At 44.0% G+C, this 22,086-nt stretch overlaps 4 protein-coding genes across 4 annotated transcripts; 1 reads left to right on the forward strand and 3 right to left on the reverse strand.

The window, feature by feature from the left end:
* The first annotated feature begins 1,008 nt into the window (after nucleotides 1-1,008).
* LOC125179475 lies at nucleotides 1,009-4,627 on the forward strand. The gene is made up of 2 exons (XM_047885420.1): nucleotides 1,009-3,951; nucleotides 3,985-4,627. The coding sequence occupies exons 1-2, from the start codon at nucleotides 1,035-1,037 to the stop codon at nucleotides 4,281-4,283; spliced, it is 3,216 nt and encodes a 1,071-aa protein (XP_047741376.1). The 5' UTR covers nucleotides 1,009-1,034; the 3' UTR covers nucleotides 4,284-4,627.
* On the reverse strand, nucleotides 4,512-7,346 carry LOC108669923 (uncharacterized protein PF3D7_1120600-like). The gene is made up of 3 exons (XM_018157365.1): nucleotides 7,332-7,346; nucleotides 5,809-6,450; nucleotides 4,512-4,538 (listed from the first exon to the last, which is right to left on the reverse strand). The coding sequence occupies exons 1-3, from the start codon at nucleotides 7,344-7,346 to the stop codon at nucleotides 4,512-4,514; spliced, it is 684 nt and encodes a 227-aa protein (XP_018012854.1).
* Nucleotides 7,347-12,397: 5,051 nt separating this feature from the next.
* On the reverse strand, nucleotides 12,398-17,371 carry LOC108669924. Its single transcript, XM_018157366.2, has 3 exons — nucleotides 15,752-17,371; nucleotides 14,285-14,723; nucleotides 12,398-13,986 (listed from the first exon to the last, which is right to left on the reverse strand). Exons 1-3 carry the CDS (start codon nucleotides 17,369-17,371, stop codon nucleotides 12,902-12,904), a joined length of 3,144 nt encoding a protein of 1,047 aa, XP_018012855.2. The 3' UTR covers nucleotides 12,398-12,901.
* Nucleotides 17,372-17,988: 617 nt separating this feature from the next.
* Nucleotides 17,989-21,245, reverse strand: LOC125179476 (putative protein TPRXL). The gene is made up of 3 exons (XM_047885421.1): nucleotides 20,880-21,245; nucleotides 19,815-19,996; nucleotides 17,989-18,055 (listed from the first exon to the last, which is right to left on the reverse strand). The coding sequence occupies exons 1-3, from the start codon at nucleotides 21,243-21,245 to the stop codon at nucleotides 17,989-17,991; spliced, it is 615 nt and encodes a 204-aa protein (XP_047741377.1).
* Between the last annotated feature and the right edge of the window lie 841 nt (nucleotides 21,246-22,086).

Here is a 22,086-nt window from a genome sequence, read left to right on the forward strand (position 1 = left end):
GGGGCCATACAGCGCGCCTGTGTGAGTATACAGACTATACAGGGACCATACAGTGCGCCTGTGTGAGTATACAGACTATACGGGGCCATACAGCGCGCCTGTGTGAGTATACAGACTATACAGGTGCACACAGCGCGCCTGTGTGAGTATACAGACTATACAGGGGGCCATACAGCGCGACTGTGTGAGTATACAGACTATACAGGGGGTCATACAGCGCGCCTGTGTGAGTATACAGACTATACAGGGGCCATACAGCGCGCTTGTGTGAGTACAGAGACTATAAAGGGGGCCACACACTGTGCTTGTGTGAGTATACAGACTATACAGGGGCCATAAAGCACGCTTGTGTGAGTATACAGACTATACAGAGGCCATAAAGCACGCTTGTGTGAGTACTATACAGGGGCCATAAAGCACGCTTGTGTGAGTATACAGACTATACAGAGGCCATAAAGCACGCTTGTGTGAGTATACAGACTATACAGGGGCCATAAAGCACGCCTGTGTGAGTATACAGACTATACAGGGGACCATACAGCGCGCCTGTGTGAGTATATAGACTATACAGGGGCCATACACTGTGCTTGTGTGAGTATACAGACTAGGTATACAGGAGATACAACCCGCATCAAGATAAGTCTATGCTAGACAGAGTGTATCTTCACTTATCCCTCATAGAGGTATATTAGGGAATGGGGATTTTCCTTTACTTATTCCTCATATGAGGACATTCATTATTCCTCAAAGAATGCCTTCCTATCCTCGGGTTAAATCTATACAATATCTACTAGTCGAAACATCATATTTTCCTCCCTGACCTGTGCTGCATTCTCCTTATAGTTCGCTCTTGTATTTGGTTTAGTTATCAAATATTTAGTTATGTGTTATCAATTTGTTTCTAACTCCTTTATTCCTGTCGCAGGATGAAGGCTGCGCCACAGCCTGCGAGTTCTTCATTAAAGCCAACGCCACCCCTCCACCCGCCCCTTCCTCCCCCTCCCACCCTCAACACCCCACCCGCCAAACTATCCATGCATTTCACCGGCCGCGGTGACGCCGAGTGGAGTCTCGTCTGGTCAACTCAACCATCATCCGACCCCATCAACCCCAAGGAAGGTCCCAAATCCAACAACTTCCGCGGTCCACACAACCCCACGGGAAGCCAACACCCACATAACTCCTCCGGTCCCCATCAGGCCCCGTCCCCTTACTCTGGGGACGTAAGCGGGGTACCACACGACAGCGTGGCCGGGGGCTGTGCCGTGTGTGGGGCTTGTGGTGTTGTCTTCGCGGTCTTCCAAAGAAAGATGCATCATCATCCATGGGTTCTGTTCCAACAAACCCAAGCCAACAAGATGGACTTGGACTCCATCGAGGTCGGGTCAGAACTCCAGCTAATCGCGGTTGCCAACTGCGGGCCGGTCTCGGTAATCATAACGCCTTACGAGCCCGTCGGGGGCCCCACCAAAAACTCGACTAACTTGAGGACCGCTGGTCGCCCCAGGCCTGACTTGTTCTTGCATGAGCGAAGGTACCAAACCCTCGCTCAACATTATGCTAATAAAATAGCTAAAGTCAACTTCGAGGAGACAGTTCCTACCACCGTGTCTCCATTGCCTCGTCAGGACAGCTCTGTCATAGGCAGCTCAGCCGTCAGCTCTGTCATGGGCAGCTCAGAGCTGACAGGCGCTGCAGTACAATCGCCCACTTGGACTCTTCACTACAACGCGAGCGTCAACATGACGGACCTCATCTACACTAAGATCTGGTGGAACGCAAGCGACATCGCGGCCGCTGCGCAGCACAAGAGCGATGAGAACGACGTACGCTCAGGGATTCCGAAGCCTGATGGCGTTCCAGAATCCGACATTGACTATTTGGTGACATGGGAGGATCTAAGTGGGACTGTGAAAGGACATTCGATGACTCGGAACGCCTACATTTCTTTCGACCTCTGGCCACACACCGTGTACAAGATACAGGCACAGGTCGTCATGGGGCCCGTGATGGAACCCATTTTGTCCAGTCCTCTGCTGATCGACGCTGCCAAACTTTACCGCGATCTTAGCAAGGAGCTTCCCGGCAATACTGGTGACGAAAACGAATTTCCGTCCTACGGCCGGAAGGAGGAGCCATCCAAAATTCCTCAAGACAGAGTGTCCGACCAGAGTGAGAAGGAATCTAGCCATGAAATTAAGAATAAAAATATTTTAAAAAGTGCAAATGACTCCAAAAATTTCACTCGATCGGATAGTTACGTATACGCAGAAGTTGAAACTGATTACGTACCTCTCTCTGTAGAAACTGTTACTTTCAAACCGCCTTCTGTGTTCAAAAAGGTTCTTTCACCCACGCGAAATTTCAACCGTGATTTTGGGGTAGAACAAGAAACTGAAACTCCTCGTCAACAGAATTTTAAGCTTGATTCAGACGCGATGCGTGAATTTTCAGCCGAAAGTAGCAGAAGTTCCATGAGAGGCGAAGACTTCGGAATTTACAAGAATGCCGTGCTGTACTCAGGGGCGGCCGACCATTCACTGGGGGCGGCCGACCCCCACACAGCCCAGGATGATAACTCTGCAACGTTGTCGGGTGACATCATTGCAGGCATTGTATCAGCGTTCATCTTTGTGCTGCTGATGATTGTGTTCGTGTCTTTGTATGTCAGGTACTACCTAAGAAAGGTTCGTAAGAACCAGGGGAGCTTCAAGACTGATGGCTATGACACCTCATCGAGCGTCTCCAGCAAAGACACGGATAAGAGCGACGACCGCAACACGCCGTTGAGGGTGAAGACAACCCGCAGAAAGTGGTTCCCTTTTCGGCATGTGAAGACCATGGCGACATTCTCCAAGGCTGATGATGTTGCTAATTCCTACGGCTTCGTGGGCAAATCTAATGATTCAAACTCCAGAGGTGCAGACTCACGCAGCACAAGTATTGAGTTTTCTCTTCAATCCTCTGAATCTCTCATAAATTCCAACAATTCAACTGCTCATAACACATGTAAGCAAACTGGGAGTAGTGGTACTCCCGCTGTTCGGGTCGGCATGCCAGGTAGTGTTTACAACGCAAGTATGTGCAGTACTAGCGACTGTAGCACCACCATACGCTACACACACTCCCCCCACAACCAGCTGTTGCCGCCTGCCACGACTAACAACCCTGAAAGAAATGAAGGGTGTCAACCGCAAGACGTATACGGTCAGGTTGACGAGTCTTTTCGACCCATTTGTGGCTTGCCTGATCTAACAAGTGATTGTGGTGTATATGAACAGCCAGTGGGTTACCCAATCATGCCAAGATCCGCTCGTACTTACGCTGGGCAAATGACAACTCACTCCAGAGGAACTCCGATATTTTCCAGTGAAATGCCAAGGTCGCTTCCATGTTTCGGTTCAGAAGGAGCAGACTCTTGCTTAATCCAGCAGGCTGGCGAAGCGGCGAGTGGGAACCCGAATTTACGAGATGGTCGTTACTTTCCATCACACAACTCCAGCCTCAATATGGGACCCATCTTGAAACCTGCTCACTATCTCTCATCAGCTGCCTGCTGCGACTCCGGTTCTTCTTGTCCAACGCCTGATCACTTTTCGCCGCGCAGTCAAGTAGTTTTTGATTGCCCCTTTCCGTCGTCTTGTTCAACTCCCAACAACTGCATCGTACCTTCTCGCCTAACTCCTGTAGAATTTGTGCAACGACCACCGTACCAGATTTCGGCTTGTGTGGCCACTTCCAACTGTCGAAATTCCCCTCACGCGACCACCAGCTACCATCCGAATGCCTACCAGCTCAGAACTCTGCAGACTCCTTCAAATTTATCGTATCAAGAACATCAAATTACTCCAAATCTGTCGTATTGCGAACGTCAACCTACCCCAAATCTGTCGTATTCCGAACGTCAGCCTACTCCGAATCAGTCGTACTCTGAACGTCAACCTACCCCAAATGTGCTGTATTCCGAACGTCAACCTACCCCAAATCTATCGTATGTCGAACGTAGGCCTACCCCAAATCTGTCGTACTCTGAACGTCAACCTACCCCAAATCTGTCGTATGACGAATTACAAAACAACCCAAATGTGCCGTATCCCCAACCCCATCAAGTTCCCCACACAACCCAAGTTCCCCAAGCAACTCAGGGTCCCACTAACTCCCGAGGCCCGGTCCCCAAGCCCCGTCCCCGCCAACTCCTCCCCCAGGTCTCATCCTCCAAACCCGCCGTCCCCAAAAAACCTCGCAATCTTCCCCAGAAATCCCCGAATAACGGCAAATTGTGAAGGCCGATTGTGTGAGGTGTATGAAAATGTGAACAATATGATATGTACAATTCTTTGAGAATTATTTTAAGGTTCATGCAGTAATTGCCTTGTAAATATGATAAGGAATGCTAAGGCAAAGAAAAAGTCAGTTGACGTAGATTTAATAAGCCTGCAGAATGAATATCTGAACTTTTTACATTTCTTCACTCCCTCTTTTTTGTCTATGATTGTTTGTTCGTAGAAACATTATCGCTCAAATCTTGTTAATAGATCCTGACGGTAGAAAAAGCGTTAACGACCAAAACCATTGCCTTAGACTGATCAGACGCTCTTTCGAGTTCCTAGATGCAGAAGCGATGAAGCAGTTGTTTGTTGCTGTCGTGCGCCCGAACCTAGAGTTTGGAAACGTCGTGTGGTCACCGAAACTTTAAAAGGACAAAAATTTAATGGAGAGTTTCAAAGACGTGCAACAAGGATAATTCCAGGCTTGATGGGCAAGTCCTATGAAGAAAGATTAAAGATTATGAAGCTTTCAAGCATCAGTTATCGACGTCAGCGTGGGGACCTCATTGAAGTATACAAGTATACTCATGGTTTATACAAGGTCCCCGAAGAATTACTAGAATTTGAAACAAGAACCAACACCAGGGGCCACGGCTATAAACTAAAAAAACTGCGCTGCAACTTCTCCACGCGACAAAATTTCTTCTCGCTTCGAATCACCGACATGTGGAACAGCCTCTCCGATGACATCGTTGGCGCTCCGAGTATGAACGCGTTCAAGAACAGACTAGATAAAGCTATGGAAAAATATATGTTCAGATTTAAAATGCCTATCACCATTACGAACCTGGTGGAAGTCTTGTTAATACTTCAAACTATCGACTGTTTGGAAAAGATCCGTAGAAGGACCTGTTTTTAGATCTCCTATAGACAAGTCACGAAAAGTACAAGAATCGGCGACAGGCCACATCAGGCCTACTCTTCAGCGCCGACTTCACAATGCTATGCTTGTCTCTCCCGATGATGAAATTTTCAGCGTTTTGCTTTCGGTAATTTGGAAGTTCTGGCCACCAAATTTTGTCCGCGCTACAAAGCTCTACGTTTCGTTGTAACCTCCGTACTCCCACCATGAGAGAAGATAAGAAGTATTCAAATACGATAAGAAGTTTACACATCTTATATCACGGCGTAGGGTTTACAAATCGGTATCGGGGCTCAAATCTGAACAATTATTGTTCCTTCTCTAAAAACTATTGTTAACTAAAAGATGTCACCGTTTCTGTTAAGTTTTGCTATCCTAGTATCACATTTGGCTTCAGTGGCTACCAATACTGTAGTATCGAGTTTTATTTCTCTCAGGCTGTAATTATTTCTTATCATCACAATAAGGTGAAGGAATTCTCTCGGGCAATGAAATATAATTAGTAACCTCTTGAAATATTGTATATTGTTTATTGTCATCCACGTATGGTAAAGCCAATTGGCAGGAAACTACAATTATGAATGTATCTAATTTCTCTGTCATGTCATTGTACCTCACGTCATTGTACTTCACGTCATTGTACTTCACGTCATTGTACTTCACGTCATTGTACTTCACGTCATTGTACTTCACGTCATTGTACTTCACGTCATTGTACTTCACGTCATTGTACTTCACGTCATTGTACCTCACGTCATTGTACTTCACGTCATTGTACTTCACGTCATTGTACCTCACGTCATTGTACTTCACGTCATTGTACTTCACGTCATTGTACTTCTCGTCATTGTACTTCACGTCATTGTACTTCACGTCATTGTACTTCTCGTCATTGTACTTCACGTCATTGTACTTCTCGTCATTGTACTTCACGTCATTGTACTTCACGTCATTGTACTTCCCGTCATTGTACTTCACGTCATTGTACTTCACGTCATTGTACTTCCCGTCATTGTACTTCTTCACGTCATTGTACTTCCCGTCATTGTACTTCACGTCATTGTACTTCACGTCATTGTACTTCACGTCATTGTACTTCCCGTCATTGTACTTCACGTCATTGTACTTCATGTCATTGTACCTCACGTCATTGTACCTCACGTCATTGTACTTCACGTCATTGTACTTCACGTCATTGTACTTCACGTCATTGTACCTCACGTCATTGTACCTCACGTCATTGTACTTCACGTCATTGTACTACCATGTACTGCATAACAATAACTGTATATGTAACTGCATTAATTGCAGAACTAATTGCTAAGCAATAACTGTGAATGTAACTGTAATTAACTGTACATAAGTAGAAGTACAGTCGACTGTACCTTAGCGCAGTAAATCCTAAGTCTGCACTTGTTTTCTTTTATTTCCAGTAAAAATTCAGCGAAATTCATGAGAAATCCGCTGAAAATTCTGTTGTCGTCTTTGGTTATCCTTGTTATCCTTCAGTTATCCTCATTTTTACGATTGTGAGGAAAATAAAATTTCTTAAGTATACAAAACATGTCTAATTACAGCAGAGGTAATTAAATTAATAAGATAACTAGGGGGTAACCAGCGTTACCGTTACAGTGACTATGCTTAGTGTACGCAAGTTGTTACGGTGCCGGTATTGGTAACGAGAAATACCGTGAGATTTAAAGTCTGAGGTTAGAGGTTAGAGGTAATTAAAAGGGTAATTAAATCGAGCTTGGGTAATTAGAGTTACCAGTTAATGAAGAAATATACGCGCGTTATTCTCGCAACTATACACAGCTGAATGGCGCTGTATGTGCCCTGTATGGACGCTCTCATGGTCTATACAATTAAATAAATGTATAGCGCTACATAAAATATTCACACTTTATACAGGAATTTATTGTCTTCACACAGAATGTATAGCAAACTACACGAACAATACAGAGCCATACAGATCACACTATTGAATGATTACGATGGACATAACTGAATATATAAGAATGATAGCAAGCTCTAAATGATCGCACGAGTAGGATGGTCGTAGACATATGATCGTTACGAACGTAAAACGATCGTTAATACATAACGTAAAAGTTCCTACAGATGTAATTCCTACATCTTACTTGCTCTCGTGCCATCGTATGGTATATACGACCATCGTATGTCTGTCTCATATGTTCACGTAAGATGCTCTGCTATACGTATACGTAATACGTATACGAATACGTAAGATGCTCTGCTATACGTATACGAATACGTAAGATGCTCTGCTATACGTATACGTAATTCGTAAACGTATACGTAAGATGCTCTGCTATACGTATACGTAATACGTAAACGTGTACGTAAGATGATCTGACACGATGATATATATATTACCCTATATATAATGATATTGTCATATTAATCATCCGGCAATCAAACCATTAGTCCGTTACTAAAGCATTGAACTAGTAAACCTGGCATCTAGTGGGCCTACTAGCCTAACTACTCAGCGACTAGTTACCTAGCACCTCGCCCACTCAGCGACTAGTTAACTAGCACCTCGCCCACTCAGCGACTAGTTACCTAGCACCTCGCCCACTCAGCGACTAGTTAATCAGCGCCTAGTTACCTAGCACCTCGCCCACTCAGCGACTAGTTACCTAGCACCTCGCCCACTCAGTGACTAGTTACCTAGCACTTCGCCCACTCAGCGACTAGTTACCTAGCACCTCGCCCACTCAGTGACTAGTTACCTAGCACCTCGCCCACTCAGCGCCTAGTTACCTAACACCTCGCCCACTCAGCGCCTAGTTACGTTAGTATTACTAATAACATGACTATATATGACTGGCAATGTTACATGTCCAGTGATGAATCGCGACTAGTAAAGTGACTAGTGAAGTAACATGACACACTAAACACTAGCTGTATAGCGCACACTTTGTGTACAATCATGTTTACTATTATTGTGTATAATCACTGTGTACAACCATTTACACAATCTTTCAAATAAAAATAAGAAAAAAATATGAGACACCAAATCCTACAAAAAATTTAATTTGCCGAATTCAGAAAAACACAAAAAATGTTTGCGAATGAATAACTCTGGTTTATAGCGAAACCTACGTTAAATAAAAATGTCTGCCTAACCATACAAATGTAGATTAAAAATTTACATATACACTCTACAACTGCACATTTACTCTGTACACTGCAGTGTACACGTAAAGACAAAGGCGTACAGTATTATTGAAGTACAAGGGTATTATTCAATATTATTCAATAATACAAAGGGTATTATTGAAGTACCAACAAATTGTACACTCTTTGTTTATCATGTACCATTTACGTACACGCATGCAACATGTACAATCTACGTACACATATCATGTACACTCTATGTACACTAAGCCCTGAAGCCCGCCCCGCACCTTGTAACTATTGTAATGATGTAAGTAATTGTACTATATTATATTACAACATTGTAATATATATATATGTATATTATATTACAATTCACATAATTCAGTGGCTGCAAGTTGTATGGCCGCACATAGCGCGCCTATAATCAGCGTCATCATCGTAATGATAACAATAATCGTCATTATCATCACATTAGCAACAATCATTATTGTTGTCATCATAGTTATAACAATCATTATTGTTGTCATCATAGTTACAACAATCATTATCGTTGTCATCATAGTTACAACAATCATTATTGTTGTCATCATAGTTATAACAATCATTATTGTTGTCATCATAGTTACAACAATCATTATTGTTGTCATCATAGTTATAACAATCATTATTGTTGTCATCATAGGTACAACAATAATTATTGCTGTCATCATAGTTACAACAATCATTATTGTTGTCATCATAGTTACAACAATCATTATTGTTGTCATCATAGTTATAACAATCATTATCATTATAGTGATGCAGGGGCGGGAGACGGGCGACGGAATGGACGGAATGGACGGGCGGGGCTACCGTCCATGCCTGCGTGACGGTCACCATCATCAGATGATAGTGAGTGATGTTTGTACTGCGTTTGTGCTATGGTTGAGTAACGTTTGTGCTTCGATTGTGCAGCGCTTGTGCTTCGATTGTACAGTGTTTGTGCTTTGATTGTGCAGCGTTTGTGTTTTGTTTGTGCAGCGTTTGTGCTTTGATTGTGCAGCGTTTGTGCTTCGATTGTGCAGCGTTTGTGCTTCGATTGTGCAGCGTTTGTGCTTCGATTGTGCAGTGTTTGTGCTTTGATTGTGCAGCGTTTGTGCTTTGATTGTGCAGCGTTTGTGCTTTGATTGTGCAGCGTTTGTGCTTTGATTGTGCAGCGTTTGTGTTTTGTTTGTGCAGCGTTTGTGCTTTGATTGTGCAGCGTTTGTGCTTTGATTGTGCAGAGTTTGTGTTTTGATTGTGCAGTGTTTGTGCTTTGATTGTGCAGCGTTTGTGTTTTGTTTGTGCAGCGTTTGTGCTTTGATTGTGCAGCGTTTGTGTTTCTAATTTTGTGTTGTATTTGTGCTGTGTTTGTGCCGTGTTTATGATGATAGTGCCGGTCACGCAAGATGGCGGCCAGCACCCCTACTTATAACTAAAACTAGTTATATTCTTAACTATAACATTATATAACTAATTAATTTCTTAACTATCACTATAAATATTAGTTAGGATCTTAAATATAGCCAGTACCTCGGAATAGTAGATAATGACTATTTAAACTGGACTATGTTAAATTGATATTTTGACATGCTTGACATTTTCTATATAGTTTTTTAAGTAGCGACATTGAGGCTTGATATTTTCTATATAGTTTTTTAATTAGCGAGCATTTTGGCTTCATGAAAATGGCGTCTCGGTTATGCTTTTCGAAATTTGAACAGCTAAGCACGAAATCAGCCAGTTTTAATTACTATAAATTTCTTCATTAATGTACTGATAGAAAAGTCAATTTATGACGAATAACAATTCACATTTCAGTACACCTGCAGTACATATTGCTCTACGCCAGGCACAGCTAGTACAATTTATAGCACATCTTAGAAGTACATATTGAAGAGTAAAGTACTTATAGTAGAATATATACATTACTTATTGTAGAATACAGCACATGTTTTAGTGAGCTGAATATATCGCGGCACAAACTACATTTTAAGCACGCTATACATTTCATAGTACATTGTACACTTAGATATGTACAATAATAAATAGTTAGATGCTGGAATTAAATAATAGCGTAATTTCTACACCGAGAAATTAAGGAATATCTTGATCTATATGAATAGTGCAGTACATAGTGCGCAGTAATTCAATGATAACTAACAGTGAGAAAAGTGTGTCAACACGTACAGTGATGACCCACCTACGCATCCACACGGCAGACGTTATTAATAGTTAGTTCAAGTTGCGTCGGTGCGTAAAACATGAAATGAAATAGCGAGCTAAACAAATAATTATGAAATATGTAAAAATATGCAGCAGGATACTACATAGATAACAAAAATATGTGTAGCTATCGCAATAGGCTTACAATTTGGATATTTGGATATTGGCTTACAATTTTTGTATATTGTTTCGTACACATTGCGCGCACATGTTAATTATAATGGTGATGTCAATAATTAGGCAAACAATTAATAGCATCTTACATCGCGCTGCGAAAAGTTATTGTCTCACTAGGAACTATAAATTTTAAGGTAAAAATTAACTACGCAATCGGGTAAAATAACAATGAATTTGTTACCCTGAAAACTGCTGTATAGATGAACGTTAAATAAATACTATTGTATTTATTTCGTTAAAGCATGATCAAGGAGCTTTCAGTGTCGTAAGTTTTACAGATGTTGTAAGGTATACAGATGTTGTAAGTTATACAGATGTTGTAAGTTATACAGATGTTGTAAGTTATACAGATGTCGTAAGTTATACAGATGTTGTAAGTTATACAGATGTCGTAAGTTATACAAATGTCGTAAGCTATTCAGATGTTGTAAGTTATACAGATGTCGTAAGTTATACAAATGTCGTAAGCTATTCAGATGTTATAAGTTATACAGATGTCATAAGTTATACAAATGTCGTAAGCTATCCAGATGTTGTAAGTTATACAGATGTCGTAAGTTATACAAATGTCGTAAGCTATTCAGATGTTGTAAGTTATATAGATGTCGTAAGTTATACAAATGTCGTAAGCTATACAGATGTCGTAAGTATGTAGTAATAACTGATTTGTGCACATGCGCGTTGGTTTGAGAAGTCATGGGCGTTCTAAAAAAAATATATATAATAAGGTATGACTTACGTAAATGCATGTACGTAATTGTTGATAATGATATACGTGATCATAATTTATGATAAACTATGAAAGAAATGGTTATTCATAATGCTTGAAGGCGACTACTGATATCTGCATGATTATAATAAAACTACGCAGGATTATAAACAATGCTTGATTATACAAAATCTAAAATTCGATGTGATCAATTGCCATGGTAGTTAGCGCGCCATCTTTAACGAGCAGGCAGATCCAATTAGAACTTAGTTACTCTACTCGGTAGATAACTTATTCCATAGTAGATAATTGACTAAGTAGATAGTTGGGATCGTAGTTCTTTGGATAGATGGCAGCCGACTCAATAATTACCTGACTTAGTAGTTACTTGACTAATTAGTAAGCTTGATTTAGCAGCTACTTGACTTAGAAGTTACTTGACTTAGCAATTATTTGACTTAGTAGTTACTTGACTTAGTATTTACCTGACTGATTATTTCTTAGACTTAGAAGTTTGGTTACGAGACTTGATCGTCATAAGGTAATTAGCGCTAACCATATCACTGATTGCATAGAACTGGATCATTCCTAATCACTTCACTCTACAGTTCAATTCCCATCACTCTACTCTTCACTTCACTCGCACTCTATAATGTATATTGATACATTAAAAAATATAACTCAGTACTCACTGCAGTGAGTGACAAAGAGCACATTTTCTCGTCGACGAAAACGTGAAATCACAGACAGACGGACGGACAGACGGACTAACGGACGGACAGACAGACGGACGGACAGAAGGACAGACGGACGGACAGACAGACGGACAGACAGACGGACATGGCGAGCACAATAGCGCCTTTTTACATAAATGAGAAAATGCGCTAAAAATGTTGTGAAACCTCACCGCACTACCGACAGCAGGCGACAGGACACTAGCACACCTCCAACTAAGTTAACTCAACATTTTACTTAAGCAAGAATCAAATCATCAACCTTCCTCTATGTTTACATTAATATCTGCACTTAGACATATATCTTCGCGCTTGTTGAAACACAAACATAATGCAAGTTAAAGCACCATTATGGTGTACGTCGAAACATTATCATCATTCGTATTGAAATATCAAGAGTATGTAATTTGAAACTTCTCCACCAAACGTCCAGCTCACATTGTGAGCTGGACCTCCAACCCTACCGCTTGTATCGTACATTGCATTTATTAATTCATATCCAAACGGTTTAAACCAGTAAGCCAATAGTCACATATAATGCAAGTACAGGAGGTATGACAATTTCGCGGCATCGAATAGTCTTAAATAACAATTAAATCCGTCAATTCAGCTCATTTGGATAATCCAAGTATTATTAGGGGAACTGATGACCAATTTTTTGACGCCCCATATTCCTATACCGATAACGCCAATAACAGAACTAAGCATCAAGTCCTATGAGATTTTCGAAGTCAAAATTGGCATCGAGCATAGACAAAGTCTTGCTCTCATCCCAAGGGTAGTCATCGCCCCAGCAGTGCGCATGCGCGTCCTGAACGATCACCGAAGTTGCCACAGGTTCCAGGGGCGTTAGACCAAGAAGAGGCCCTTCAGTGACCCTAAAACTGCTCATAGAAGGAAGACTCATGAACTTCTGATCTTCAGTTGACCCTGGGGACAGGAGGTTGTCATCCCCTATGGCTTGGGAATGTAGATGGAGAGGTTGTTGGTGTTGAGAGGGGCTGAAGACTTTACCTTCCGGAGTTTCACTCTGAATTTGATCCAAAAAGTTTATAACGGATGAAGAACTGTTTACATCTTCCCCTTGATACTGTGAATGCCAAGTTGAATGTGTGGAGGAAGTGGTTACTGGCTGCAAGGCCTGGGGCATTTCTTGACTGAGATCAAGTGATGAGAACTCATCTCCACCATCGTTGGATGCCTCTGAGTACTCCGGAGTAGCGAAAAATTCTTCGCCGAGTTTGGTTGACGATGGACTCATATCTAGGGAATGGAAAAGGATTTGGTTGTGACTTGACCTTTGATGAATGCTCTCGATGCTTGGAAGTTGTTGGTATTGTTGGCTTGTATGACCACCGGAACTGAAATGTCCGTAATCTGTTGTTAGAGAGCCAGACAGGAGACCTAGAGAATTGGAATGACCATCTGGGGAGCCAGAGGTTGAGAGGGAATAACTTAAGTTTGTGGCTCCCATTTCATCTGATGATGAAGATGGTAGGTAGCTGGATGTAGATGGAGTGAGGTAAGTTGTTGGCTGTCCCATGCTAGAATCGGATGACTGCTGTGTCATGTAGTTTGAGGGGGAAGGGGCCAAATCGGTGGAAGTGGGAGTAGTTAGGTAAGTAGAAGGGTCTCCAGAGTGGGTTAGGTCAGTCACCAGCTCCTGGGTTCGGCTCATCGCCCAACCTTCCTGTTGGTTGTCGTCCAAAAGTAGACGCCAGGCAAAGTCATCTCTCAGTGTGTCGTTGGTGACCTCCTCCAACGTTAGAGTCCGCTCGCTGATAACTGAGGACAAAATAACGAATTAAAGAAAATTAAAAAATTTGCAGCTTTGAAAACAAGTTTGTGATGAGTAAGCAATGCCAGTTTGTCTTATTTCTTATTTTGCTGCACAGGCTCGCCGAAATGGTTCTCAATCGCAAAATTGTAATATTTGATGCCATCAAAAACATGCCTAAAAGATATAAATTTTCCGGATGAATGATAACTAACGAACAGTATTGATAAAATCAAAGTTTCTCAACTTACGTTTCAGCCGTCAAATTTGGCAATTTGTGATTATGTGCAGAATAAATATGGTTACCTTCATCATGGTAGTATGCCCCATCGTTGTTGGATTCATCAGCGGCAGGGGGAGGTGGTGGCAGGTAGGGCATAGGGTGGTGGATGATGACCTTACTACCGTCCAACGGACCTAGTGCATCTAGGGTGGTTTGGCAGCTAGTGGCGAACCCGTCTCTAGACGCCAGTGCGTACTGTGGTTGTGGTTGTACCACACCACCGCTACCATGAGTGGTAGTCACATTTACCACCTGCTTCTGAATTTGACTGTTGTTCTTCTTGTTTTTAGTGATAGGAGGGGAGGTGGGTTTGTTGGGTCTCCGTTTCTTGAAGGTTCCATCACTCAGCGACTCGCTAAAGACAGGGTCGAGGCACCAGAAGCCCCCCTTGCCTGGCTCGTCCTTGGACCTCGGCACTTTCAGGAAGCTCTTGTTCAGAGACAGGTTGTGTCGAATCGAGTTCTGTGGGTAAGATACTGTTAGAAATCCATGCGAATGCTTCAAAGGTTACAGATCTATTTGAAGAAAGTTAATTTAACTCAAAGTCTGCCAGCGCAACATGCAGCGTCACACGTATAGGTGCAACGACTCTCACACGTCGTAGGTGAACCAGGCGGCAGGCGCACCACCTACCTCGACCTGCAAATTCACCAAGTGCACAAGCCTCAGGTGCACCAGAAGCAAAGCGTTAGTTAGGTGCACCAGCGTCAGGTTCACCAGGTGCATCAGGCACACCATCTACCACGACTGGCAGGTTCACTAAGTGCACACGCCTCAGGTGCACCAGGTGCAGAAGCGTCAGGTGCACCAGCGTCAGGTTCAGCAGGTGCACCAGGCGCACCATCTACCACGACCGGCAGGTTCACCAGGTGCACAAGCGTCAGTCTCAAGAGGTTCACCAGCTGCACACAACCTTGCACCCTCTTCCACCAGCAAGGCCCATTTATAATTCACGTGACCATCGATTGCCGTCACGTCACGGAACTTGGACAAGACAATCGATGGCAGCGCGCGGCTGCTGGCGTGGCCTTTACTCTTGCACGAGAAATGAAACCTGCGTGGCTGCTGCTCGGCTCTATCTTATATGTATGTATTTGTCTTGCTGTCTTTGCCGTTACTTGACATCTTCTACTGACGAATGAAACCTGTATAGCAGCTGCTGCTTAACACTATTCTTATTTTTAATTTATAAGATTTCAAGCTTATGTGATGGTATCTCGTATTCCATCATTTTCAACTAATCTGTTGTTATTCATCTGAACTTTTATACGATCAGGATGAGCTTTGTACAAATATAGTCTGCCTTTGATCATCAGAGCTCAGGGATTGCCGGTGAGGAGCTTCGCGCCTGTGATGGCGTTTATTGTTTTAAACACGATATATTTTTTCTGTCTCCGAATACATTGAAAAAAAACCTTTTGATATCGTTTTTGGGCTTTAAAAAATGTTTACAGAAATTCATTGAAAGGAAGCATAAAGTTTGTTCTCACCTGCCACGAAGGGTCGGCAGTCTTGTAGTAGACGTAGTGTTTCCTGATCCATTCATAAATGGCAGAGAGCGTCATTTTGTTAGCGTTTTCCTTCATGGCCATGCATATGAGCGAGGCATAGCTAAAAGGGGGTTTGACCGACCCGTCTTTGGCGTAATCGATTGGGTCTGCCCGTTGTACTTCCTCCACTACTTCGTTTTGTTTGACCTTTCGTTTAGCGTCTTTGGAGGAGGCATTAGATGACCCAAGGGGTGGGGAAGCCGGTGGGGTGGGTGGGGTGGATAAATGGGGCACCATACCCACCATATCCAGCGAGTGCAGCCATGACAACGACGTCAGATCATCGTTATGGGCCATCGACTTGGCGGCTGGGCTGGCAGGGGGAGTTCGTTGGGCCTTCTCTGAATTCTGGTTGGTGAAGTTTGCTACTTTTATTTCCTTTGTGGGCTTCGAATCTTGACCCATTTGCAAAGAGGGTTTAAAGTTACAAGAAGAAGTTTTCAAGGGCTTCGACTGTGGATAGTTCGCTACACTGATGTCATTGGTAGCAGGTACAGCTGATGACGCAAGGGTTCTGTGTGACGGGCTGCTGGTGGCAGGAGTCCATTTGCTTTTACTGCTCACAGCAACGCATTTTATTGCGATGCCGGAAGAAGAAGCAGTTCTTTTTGCCTGATGCTCGTATTCTGATGTTTCTGATACCGATTCTATGCTTCGTTTGGCTGTAGATCTCGTGCACGTAGGAGAATTATTTTGAACTGCGCGGACGCCTGGGCGGGTAGAAGTGCTGTCACAAAATCGACCGAAATCATCGTGCTCGTGTTCATTCTTGATGAGTTCAACAGTTGGACATTCATCCATAGCTTCATCGTCGATGTTACTCAAGAGAGGACTAATCTCTAGTATTCTAGTGTCCAAAGATTCATTTTCATCCTGATTGCAAGTCACGATAGGATTTTTTGTAGTCCCAGAAGCCTTTATTGTGTTTCGTTTAGAAACTGCAGTAACCACTGAGTTTTTTGCGGAACCGGAGATTCCTAGAGGCGTTGTTGTGTAGTTTGGTTTGCCAGGCTTGAGCGTGATTATACCGCTCTTAGATTGAGTTATATTGGAAGGGGAGAAGGTCTTTGTTATAATAGTTGTGGACCGTACGGGTAACGTGTATCTCTTCATTGCGTGTGTGACATTCACCGAGTGTTCTGTGTTCTGGAACGTCTTTCCAAACCTAACGTTATTTACGGCGTCACTGGAGCGAGTAACCCTGCCTCTGGATGAAAGTAAGTCCCCATTTGTTTCCCCTTGGGTTTCCATCAGCTGGAGTTTGTCAATTAGCACACCATTTCTCCTCCCCATCCCGCTGCACTCGAGTTTCTTCACTCCTGGTCTGGGGCCGGAGTCACTCTTTACTGCCTTGATTTTGACGACAGGGGAGGTGGCAGGATCTTGCCGTTTCAGGGGGGTATTTTTCAGCTGAATTTTGCCCCTGCGGCACAGACTTTTGTTTTTATTAGAGACCACGCTTGGTGTGGGGGACTTGTTGGGATTTATTTTGGGATTAAAATGGCGGCGGCGTTGAATGATGATCGTCCGACAGTCAGGAAGGTGCTTTTCATCATACATTTTTACGCTGACGACGTGGCAGCAAACTCTCGACTATCTTACGGTCTGTACGTGAAATTACTTAAAAAAAAGTTATAAGAATTATGATATACCTTATAGTGAAGGTGAAAGAAACGTCACTATCACTCCAAAAAATAAGGTAGTGAAGCTAACTTTGATTAGGATTACTGAAATGTTACCGATACTTTCACCATTGTTACAAAATTCTGTCCACACATTGGGCCGCATTATGTATCATTAAGTATTCAGTTTACTGCCCACATGCTGCTTAGATATTTCATGTTTTTTTTATCTCCGGTAAGGATTCTGGGAACATTCATAAGGAAATGCTTGGAACATTCAGACGGGAATATTTGGAACATTCAGACAGGATTGTTTGGAACATTCAGACTGGAATGTTTGGAGCATTCAGACAGGAATGTTTGGAACATTCAGACTAGAATGTTTGGAACATTCAGACGGTAGTGCTTGCAAAATTCAGACGGAAGTTCGCGAAGACAAACGTTGTTCTCGTATCCACATTTTTCATTTCTTCTCGTCTTTAAGAAATTATCAATAATACAAATTCAGTTAATATTTCAGCGTTTCTCGTTTTCCAGTTTATATTTAATATTATTTCACTTGGCTTGTGGCCTCCACTTGAACAGGGCGGCAAGAGGATTTAATCTGTTAGGATTTAATGAACTGCAATAGAAAACATGTAATTAGATTATCAATTAATAAATATGTCGACGTCATGTGCACAATTAAACTACTGGAAACGCTACTACCTTCCCTCTCCCTCATGTTTCTACCCCCTTCCCTCTGTTTCTACCCTCATCCCCCTTTCCCTCTGTTTCTACCCTACTCCTCCCTCTGTTTCTACCCTCCTCCCTTTCCCTTCCTTTCTTCCCTCCTCCATTTCCCTTCGTTTCTACCCTGCTCCACCTTCCCTCTGTTTCTACCTTTTCTACCTGTTTTTGCCGGTGGGTGGGAGGAGGGATGGACGAGGAAGAAATGAGGGGTGTAGGAGGTGGAGGGAATGTAAGGAGGATTGAGAGGATGGAGGAATGGAATGGAAGGAATAGGGGGATGAGGAGGAAACGAGGGATGAACGGAAAAAGGGATGGGGGTTGGAGGGGAGAAGGAGGGGAGGGGGGAGGTAATGATGCCTGAGAATTGATTTTACGACAGGAACGGAAGGTGGAATGGACAGGTGATGTTGGGAGGGTGATGAGGGTGATGAGGGGAGGGTGATGAGGGGAGGGTGATGAGGGGAGGGTGATGAGGGTGATGAGGGTGATGGAAGAGTGATGAGGGTGAGGGTGATGAGAGTGAGGGTGATGAGGGTGAGGGTGATGAGGGTGAGGGTGATGAGGGTGAGGGTGATGAGGGTGAGGGTGATGAGGGTGAGGGTGATGAGGGTGAGGGTGATGAGGGTGAGGGTGATGAGGGTGAGGGTGATGAGGGTGAGGGTGATGAGGGTGAGGGTGATGAGGGTGAGGGTGATGAGGGTGAGGGTGATGAGGGTGAGGGTGATGAGGGTGAGGGTGATGAGGGTGAGGGTGATGAGGGTGAGGGTGATGAGGGTGAGGGTGATGAGGGTGAGGGTGATGAGGGTGAGGGTGATGAGGGTGAGGGTGATGAGGGTGAGGGTGATGAGGGTGAGGGTGATGAGGGTGAGGGTGATGAGGGTGAGGGTGATGAGGGTGAGGGTGATGAGGGTGAGGGTGATGAGGGTGAGGGTGATGAGGGTGAGGGTGATGAGGGTGAGGGTGATGAGGGTGAGGGTGATGAGGGTGAGGGTGATGAGGGTGAGGGTGATGAGGGTGAGGGTGATGAGGGTGAGGGTGATGAGGGTGAGGGTGATGAGGGTGAGGGTGATGAGGGTGAGGGTGATGAGGGTGAGGGTGATGAGGGTGAGGGTGATGAGGGTGAGGGTGATGAGGGTGAGGGTGATGAGGGTGAGGGTGATGAGGGTGAGGGTGATGAGGGTGAGGGTGATGAGGGTGAGGGTGATGAGGGTGAGGGTGATGAGGGTGAGGGTGATGAGGGTGAGGGTGATGAGGGTGAGGGTGATGAGGGTGAGGGTGATGAGGGTGAGGGTGATGAGGGTGAGGGTGATGAGGGTGAGGGTGATGAGGGTGAGGGTGATGAGGGTGAGGGTGATGAGGGTGAGGGTGATGAGGGTGAGGGTGATGAGGGTGAGGGTGATGAGGGTGAGGGTGATGAGGGTGAGGGTGATGAGGGTGAGGGTGATGAGGGTGAGGGTGATGAGGGTGAGGGTGATGAGGGTGAGGGTGATGAGGGTGAGGGTGATGAGGGTGAGGGTGATGAGGGTGAGGGTGATGAGGGTGAGGGTGATGAGGGTGAGGGTGATGAGGGTGAGGGTGATGNGGGTGGGGGTAATGGGGGATAATTGAGGGAGGGGAGGGGAGGGGGAGCGGAAGCAGGTGAGCATGACCGGCGCTTGTGTGAGGGGGGGAGAGGGGAGGTGAGGGGAGGTGAAGGAAGGTGAGAGAATGTGAGGGAAAATGAGGGAAGGTGAAGGAAGGTGAGAGAATGTGAGGGAAGGTGAGGGAATTTGAGGGAAGGTGAGGGAAGGTGAGGGAAGGTGAGGGAAGAGTGAGGGGAGGCGAGGGAAGGCTTGAAGGTTAGGGGAGGTGAGGGAGAAGTGAGGGGAGTTGGAAGGTGAGTGAAGGGATTTTAGGCAGGTTGTTCATGGGAATTGAGGGGAGCAGTGAGGTGGAAGTGAGGGGAGTTGAGGGCTAAGCGCCGCGTCTATTGATCATCTTGCCTCAGCCAACCGCCGCGAGGGTAAAGTTGCCACGCGTCGCCAGACGGCAGAATTTGACCAAAGCTGTTGCACAATATCTCCCCTCTAGACAACACGCGAGGGGAGTTATTTATATTATTCTTGTCATAATGATAGTATTGTTATCATTAGTATTGCAATTATTATCACTATTTTATTATTCTTATTATTATTATTATCAGCCTTGAAACAATTAGTAACAATAAATACCTTTATAAATAAAGGAGCTAAAATTGAACCATTGCTTCATACCGCAACGTAGGATTGAAGTCTGCGCTGAGAAAAATAAGTGATACTTTGTCCAGATTTCGACGTACTCATTGCTCTATTTGGGTCATCCTGACCCAGTTTAGCACGACAAAAAGGCGTGCATGAAGGGAAAATATGTCTGAGGGAATTTCATTTCAGGCGAGGGAAGGCAATGCTGGTGAGCTTCCCTCAGTGTTTTGGGCAACCCGCGCTCTGATTGGCCGGCGCCTCGACCAATCAGCGGCCGCCGAGACGCTGCGTCAGCGCGCACTTTTTGGTCCCAAATGAGGCTCGCTCCCCCCACCCAGAGGCCCGGACCCTCTCACCCCTCACCCCTGGCCTCACCCACACGGGAATTAGAAGGAAGGGAGAGATCTTTTTTGCAGTATTTTTTTCAATATTTATTTATTTCTGCAGCGCAAACATGAAAATAACTTCTGCTTTAAATAAACTCCGTGTTGATACTGGACTACCGAGACTGCTACCGGGACTGCTACTGGGACTGCTACCGGGACTGCTACTGGGACTGCTACTGGGACTGCTACTGTGACTGCTACCGGGACTGCTACCGGGACTGCTACTGGGACTGCTACCGGGACTGCTACTGGGACTGCTACTCGGACTGCTACTGGGACTGCTACTGGGACTGCTACTGGGACTACTACTGGGACTGCTACTGGGACTGCTACTGGGACTGCTACCGGGACTGCTACTGGGACTGCTACTGGGACTGCTACCGGGACTGCTACCGGGACTGCTACCGGGACTGCTACCGGGACTGCTACCGGGACTGCTACCGGGACTGCTACCGGTATCAGTAAAGTGCGTCATTGTAGAAACCTTGCATCAGTATTCTCATTTATGTCATAGTACTTCATCATGTCAACATAGTCACAGATGGGTCACAACGACCCACAAAATGCATGCAAGCTTTTGTTATAATCCAATGCATTAATTTCAACAGCTCCAAGCTACACACATAAAAATAAGCTTGCTTTTGTCCATTTTATATTAATAAAGTTTCTTTTGTTGTTGTTATTTTTGTAGAGAAAGAAATTGCTCGTTAGCACTCAGGAATATGAAGGGTCATTTTGTCAAAATATTGACCCACTTTCTTACCCACAGCAGAGAGCGGACGTAGCACTGATACGCCCTTACGTTAGGCCAAACTGAGTCAGGATGACGCACACATTGGCAAGAAGTGCGTCGTTATTTCGGCAAATTCCCACTCATTCCTATGAGTGATAGTGTGTTTTATATACATGGCAATTTCCTCAATTAAAGGATATTCGATGTCCACAATATCGGATATCCTTCGATATTGAGGATGGGGGTTGAGTTCTATATTGAAACTATGAATATTTATTTTTATTTGTGTATTTCAGTACCTGTATGCTTGTGTAATTGTATAAAATAGTTATTAAATCTAGTTAGAACTCTTAGAGATAAGCTTAATTAATAAAAGGTTAGTAGGTTAATTAGTTAAACGGGAGATCCAACAATGTTTTTTTTTTTTTTGAGGACCATATAACTTGAGTTTGAAAATTGTAAGCGCGGTACCTGCGTTGCGGCGGAATATGGTTTAATGAGGTTTGTTATAATGTAATGGAATATAATATAGTATAGTATAATATAACATAATATAATATAATATAATAAGTACAGCCCTAGT

The sequence above is a fragment of the Hyalella azteca genome, unplaced genomic scaffold, assembly GCF_000764305.2.
Source record: "Hyalella azteca isolate HAZT.00-mixed unplaced genomic scaffold, Hazt_2.0.2 contig17860, whole genome shotgun sequence".
In the NCBI taxonomy this organism is placed as follows: domain Eukaryota; kingdom Metazoa; phylum Arthropoda; class Malacostraca; order Amphipoda; family Hyalellidae; genus Hyalella; species Hyalella azteca.

Coding starts and splice junctions, on each gene's coding strand:
- LOC108669924 (XM_018157366.2), bottom strand. CDS start 17,371: ATGTATGATGAAAAGCACCTTCCTGACTGTCGGACGATCATCATTCAA. Junction 14,724..15,751: donor CTGCCGACCCTTCGTGGCAG/GTGAGAACAAAC, acceptor TCTTACCCACAG/AACTCGATTCGACACAACCT. Junction 13,987..14,284: donor GGCATACTACCATGATGAAG/GTAACCATATTT, acceptor TTTTGTCCTCAG/TTATCAGCGAGCGGACTCTA.
- LOC125179475 (XM_047885420.1), top strand. CDS start 1,035: ATGCATTTCACCGGCCGCGGTGACGCCGAGTGGAGTCTCGTCTGGTCA. Junction 3,952..3,984: donor TGAACGTCAACCTACCCCAA/ATGTGCTGTATT, acceptor AACCTACCCCAA/ATCTATCGTATGTCGAACGT.
- LOC125179476 (XM_047885421.1), bottom strand. CDS start 21,245: ATGACGCACTTTACTGATACCGGTAGCAGTCCCGGTAGCAGTCCCGGT. Junction 19,997..20,879: donor GTAGCAGTCTCGGTAGTCCA/GTATCAACACGG, acceptor CTAACCTTCAAG/CCTTCCCTCGCCTCCCCTCA. Junction 18,056..19,814: donor CCCCCCTCACACAAGCGCCG/GTCATGCTCACC, acceptor TTTCTATTGCAG/TTCATTAAATCCTAACAGAT.
- LOC108669923 (XM_018157365.1), bottom strand. Junction 4,539..5,808: donor ATGACGTGAAGTACAATGAC/GTGAGGTACAAT, acceptor TTCTACCGTCAG/GATCTATTAACAAGATTTGA.